Source organism: Lampris incognitus, chromosome 11 (assembly GCF_029633865.1).
Source record: "Lampris incognitus isolate fLamInc1 chromosome 11, fLamInc1.hap2, whole genome shotgun sequence".
NCBI classification, from domain to species: domain Eukaryota; kingdom Metazoa; phylum Chordata; class Actinopteri; order Lampriformes; family Lampridae; genus Lampris; species Lampris incognitus.
In genome coordinates, this window is record NC_079221.1 from 1311715 (window position 1) to 1317398 (window position 5684).

The following is a 5684-nucleotide window of genomic DNA, read 5'->3' on the forward strand; positions in this document are numbered from 1 at the left end:
GTTTCCCTTATTCTTCTGGGCAGCATTTCATCATGTCTTTCTAACATTGTTTCCCTTTGATCTCAGGGGATGAGCTGCCTCCAAAAGAAGAAGAAGAGCTGCTGTCTTGGGAGGCCTTGATGAAGGACAACTACCTGCTGTCTGCACGGCAGAAGCAAAGCCAAAGCACGAAGCAGCACATCCGAGACACAGCCCAAAAGTAAAACAAGCAGGCAAACCGCTGTATGACTACTGCCAGTGCATTCCTATCCTATGGCGTCAAAGTGACGCTGGTTGGAAATTGACATTTTCAGCTAGAGACTTGGCAAATATCTGTTTATAAGTAATACTCTCTCTTTGTGACCTAAGTTCATTGTGTTTTGGTGTATGGGAGCATTATACGCTCCAGTAGTGTTGGCTGAATGAACGTCATTAAGCCACACTGTGCTTGTTATTTTTCCTAAGGGTTGCCACCATCACGGAGGGGCTGGAGCGAGAACACGAGACAGGGTCTGCTGCGGTGGTGAAAAGAATAGCCCGACTAGAGGAGCAGGTTGTGACCTGCTTTTCCTTTATCACCACTGTTGCACCTGTTTCTGTGCAAGAGAAACCTGTGTTGGTGCACGACTAAATATTAAACCTTATGCAGTGGCACCAGGATTTGATGCAGGAAAGGTTGACACAAATATTTACCAGCCCAGCTGAATGATTAACTTTAATTTCCATGGTGTGCTTTCAGCAACTGGTCTTCATGTAAGTAGAAACACAGCATGAGCAGTACAACGATATTATTGGGTGGCACAGTGGCCCAGTGGTTAGCACTGTTGCCTCACAGCAAGAAGGTCCTGGGTTCAAACCCCAGGCCGTCCCAGGTCCTTTCTGTGTGGAGTTTGCATGTTCTCCCCATGTCTATGCGGGTTTCCTCTGGGTGCTCCAGTTTTCTCCCACCATCAAAGACATGCATGTTAGGGTTAATACTCCTGTCTGTGCCCCTGAGCAAGGCAATGGAAAGAAGAAGTGGAGTTGGCCCCCGGGTGCTGCACGGCGGCTGCCCACTGCTCCTAGCTACACAACTAGCTACACAGCTAGAATGGCTTACATGCAGAGAGTAAATTTCATTTGCATGTATGTACAAAATGACCAATAAAGATTATTGTGTTCTATTCTATTCTATTCTATTCTATTAGCAGTCAGAGTCGTGAATTCGTGAGATTTGACCCAAGTTCTTGTCCTCTCATTAGGTCACCCAGTCAGCGAAAGCACTGCAATGGATTATGGACGTTCTCAAATCTCAGGGTCATCCCACTAAAGAAGAAGCGCCGCAACTGAGTCAGTTCCTGAATTCCCCGGTCACATGATGACTAGCTCACGTTTTACTTGTTGAAGAGCTGGCACACATGTTTCATCATAAATCTCTTGGATTTTTTTTTAATGTTTGGACCCCCCCAACATCAGTCACAACATCAGAGTGTGAATCCTCAAACGGTGGGCGAGGAAAGGCATCAGAGAGGAGCAAGGCAGGTCTCCATGTCAAAGCTCGGCAGTTCAATTACCAGGACAGCAAAGTCACCCGTTTCCCTGTGCCTGAAGAGAAAGTGCCCTGGGAGGTACGTTTATAACTGAAATGTCCCAGAATCAACACTCGCCACTTACCCTCAGCAGCCACTGGTTCTTAGATTAACCTTTTCCGTAAAATGTTGACGGTGTGGATTTATTGGTTCCCATATGTCTCATGTCTTCTTTTGCAGGTTAGCTTCACCTCGTACATGCCCCCTCATTATGTAGCTGAAGAGGGTGGAGACCAGATGGATGGGTGTGTCATCACACTGAGGTGGCCCTGTTGACCGCTGGGCTCCTGGTGGCTGTTATCATTAATGCCTTTATGGTTCAAAATATGAACATATTCCAAAATCGTAGAAAAAAGGGGTTCACGTTGCATCATTAAGAATACAAGTTTTTCACGCACAAATGCATTGCACTATATTGCTTTAAACTTTTTTGGGGGGGGGTTTCCCCCTCTTTTTCTCCCCAATTGTATCCGGCCAATTACCCAACGGAATAGAACGCTACACCACCCGGACACCCGTTGCTTTAAACGTTTTAACTACCTCTTTTCAGATTACATTGTTTACATATTGTCCCCGTCCTGCATGTCAGCTCTTTCTGTGTCCCTTCACAGGTCAGAACCTGGGGCCTTAGATAATTATAGGTATGATACCAGATGACTTACACCGACATCTAATGATGCGCACAGTAACCTTATGAGCCGTCTTGATTTCTAACATCTGCCTTTTCCCATAACACCTGTCCTCAGAAACCCAGGAGGGAGGACAGGCATCAGGGGGAGAGGTGCACTCCCCCTCCTGGGTCCTAATCTAAATGCAGACGTCATCATCACACAGTGGGTAATCTTGTGTCCATACAGTAATGTCAACAAGTACTTTTTTTTTTACGCAAACGAATCTCTCTGTGTTACGTAAGCCTTTGGAAATATGTTTTCAGTTGGCGAGATGCCGAGAGAGCCACCTTGGAATTCCTGGCTGTCTGGGATGGGAGTCAAGGGGCCTGGGCTTTACTGGGGGTGGGTTCAGAAGACAGTCACTGTTGACTTCATGCAGTTTCAGAGTCATGAAAAGAAAAACAATCAGAGATTAGTGTCTTGATGCATGCTCAATAATCCAGGTAAGAAAATCACAGAAGGTTGAATCAGTTCATCTGGACACAAGGTTTGTTGAGAGAAACGTCTCATCATCATCAAAGTGACCTCTTCAGTCTCACCTGACTGCAGGGAGTCAAAGAGGCCATCTATGTGAGAGGGAACAACCATCCCTGTCCGGGGGGGGGGGGGGGGGCTAAGAGTACCTCTGTCACCATCTTACAATGCTGTGATTGCAGCTATTCCCCAACCCTCTGTGAACAGTACACATGGCCACTGTAACTGTAGTTAATGGTCACGGCAATTTGCATATGAAATCGATCGTTAGTTTGGGTTGTTATGCAACGGTATTGTTTATAAGGGTGGGGACACCTGCAGTCACTGTATTGTTTATAAGGGTGGGGACACCCGCAGTCACTGTATTGTTTATAAGGGTGGGGACACCCGCAGTCACTGTATTGTTTATAAGGGTGGGGACACCCGCAGTCACTGTATTGTTTATAAGGGTGGGGACACCTGCAGTCACTGTATTGTTTATAAGGGTGGGGACACCTGCAGTCAGTGTATTGTTTATAAGGGTGGGGACACCTGCAGCCACTGTATTGTTTATAAGGGTGGGGACACCTGCAGTCACTGTATTGTTTATAAGGGTGGGAAACCTGCAGCCACTGTATTGTTTATAAGGGTGGGGGTACCTGCAGTCACTGTATTGTTTATAAGGGTGGGGGTACCTGCAGCCACTGTATTGTTTATAAGGGTGGGGACACCTGCAGTCACTGTATTGTTTATAAGGGTGGGGACACCTGCAGTCACTGTATTGTTTATAAGGGTGGGAAACCTGCAGTCACTGTATTGTTTATAAGGGTGGGGGTACCTGCAGCCACTGTATTGTTTATAAGGGTGGGGACACCTGCAGCCACTGTATTGTTTACAAGGGTGGGGGTACCTGCAGCCACTGTATTGTTTGTAAGGGTGGGGACACCTGCAGTCACTGTATTGTTTGTAAGGGTGGGGACACCTGCAGCCACTGTATTGTTTATAAGGGTGGGGGTACCTGCAGCCACTGTATTGTTTGTAAGGGTGGGGACACCTGCACCCACTGTATTGTTTATAAGGGTGGGAAACCTGCAGCCACTGTATTGTTTATAAGGGTGGGGACACCTGCAGCCACTGTATTGTTTATAAGGGTGGGGGTACCTGCAGTCACTGTATTGTTTATAAGGGTGGGGGTACCTGCAGCCACTGTATTGTTTATAAGGGTGGGGACACCTGCAGTCAGGTGAGACTGAAGAGTGATGAAGTGATGAAACGTTTCTCTCAATAAGCGTGTCCAGATGAACTGATTCAGCTTTCTGTGATCCAGAGATTAGAGTTGAAATTTCTCAAAATTCCACCTTTAGGGGCCTGTTCAAACCAACGAGTTCCTGCCTGTGGCCCTTCAGGGAATCTTGGGGAAGAGAGTGTTGGAGAAAATACATTCCAAGTTAGTGGAGCCAACCAAGGTAAGCTGAAGCTCAGCCTCATTTAAATCTCAGACTTGAGTCATTTAGTGATGGTCATATAGATAAATGTATAGGTGAATAAAAGAGGGTTTGATGGCTGGTTGTTTAGGGATCCTACCCGGGATCTTTCTGTTAAAGGACAGTCTCCGTACTTGCTCATTATTTAACAAAACATCAGTCAAACTCGTATCTCACTTTGCTGATGATAACTTAATCTTAATTCTGGTAAAAATCTTTCTGCCTTAATTGAGTTGCCTGGTTTTGATGCTCTTGTGTTGTAGGTGTTTCGGGGCTACGTAGATGACTGCAGGAACACAGATAATGCATGGGTGGAAACCACCGCCCTGAACATTCACTTGGATAAAGCAGACCCGCTTATGCTTGACATCAACGAAGTGGTGAGGCCTTCACTCTACACTTGCAAGAGCTAGAGATGCAGTACTTTGCCTGACAAAATTGTGCAAATTTAAAGACTGTTTTTAAATTAGTATAATCAAATTTGCTCGGTATGGAGAATGATACTCCAAAAATGGTATCAACCATTTACAAAGGTGACATGTAAGAGATAATGGTCATATTGTACGTAATGAACCATCAACATCTTTCGTTGATAATTTTAGCCATTTTTTGTCGCAATAAAGCTTCCTTTCTGTATTTCTTGTCTATACTCATAATTGTTGGTGTAGAATGTAAGGAAATAATATTTCACCAAACATGTCTTTTCATATTATTTTTCTAATTCTCGTGCTCCTCAGGTGGTCAGGAGCCACGGCTCTGCAGAGATGGTTCAGTGGCAAGAGGTGAGCAGCAAAACGAGGCTTTGTGCACACCAGAGAGACAATCTGCGACGGGTAGCAGAATTCCACAGCAGGAAGTTCTAATGGTCCCATTCCTGGCCTTTTAATACTGCAGCTGTCTTTTATTATGTGAGCTTTGTTATTCATTTATGTGGCCTTTATTAGGACACAGTTAATATACACTAACAGGGAGCACTTAAAAACACTGGAAATGAAACAAGAAAGCCAGCAGATATGCAGCTGCAGGTTATTTTGTCATCATGTTGCACTAACACGGCAGGGCACTTATCAGGACGCCTCTTGTCTCCATGAGCTGAGCGCGTATATTTTGCATACAGTGTGATGAATATACAGGTTCTTATCAGTATATTGTGAGTAGTGTCACTGCTCTGTTTGTTGGTTTGTTCATGTAACACTGTGTATGTGTAACCTGATGTGTTTCATGTATCAGCTACGACCTACAATAAACCCCACTTGGCTCTGATTCATATTCGATGTAGGTTTTTATTACATGACTGTGCTCTTGCCATGACTTGTGTCAAAACTAGAAAGAAAGCAGAACAAGTGGATGTGCTGTCGTGGTGCTGGACGGGCAGATGAACGGGAGTAGGGTTTGGGCCTGTGCTGTGAATGAACGCGTGTTGAGTGCAGCACAGTGAGCCGCGTCTCAGAGGCATGCGGTCTGGGATTAGTTTCGGGGCCAGTCTCTGCAGACGCTCATTGGTCTAGGCAAAGGTGGCCAGACTGTGC

General features: G+C 45.5%; 1 protein-coding gene across 1 annotated transcript in view; it reads left to right on the forward strand.

Annotated features, from left to right (window-relative positions):
* The window catches only part of trpm2 (transient receptor potential cation channel, subfamily M, member 2), a 34215-nt gene extending 28804 nt beyond the window's left edge, over positions 1 to 5411 (forward strand). The window contains exons 22-32 of the mRNA XM_056289168.1: positions 67 to 199; positions 445 to 532; positions 1221 to 1308; positions 1435 to 1586; positions 1728 to 1792; positions 2159 to 2188; positions 2294 to 2380; positions 2482 to 2560; positions 4036 to 4137; positions 4419 to 4535; positions 4893 to 5411. Coding sequence (XP_056145143.1) covers positions 67 to 199; positions 445 to 532; positions 1221 to 1308; positions 1435 to 1586; positions 1728 to 1792; positions 2159 to 2188; positions 2294 to 2380; positions 2482 to 2560; positions 4036 to 4137; positions 4419 to 4535; positions 4893 to 5018 — 1067 coding nt within the window. The 3' untranslated portion in view covers positions 5019 to 5411. The remainder of the gene's footprint in view (positions 1 to 66; positions 200 to 444; positions 533 to 1220; positions 1309 to 1434; positions 1587 to 1727; positions 1793 to 2158; positions 2189 to 2293; positions 2381 to 2481; positions 2561 to 4035; positions 4138 to 4418; positions 4536 to 4892) is intronic.
* Positions 5412 to 5684: the final 273 nt, after the last annotated feature.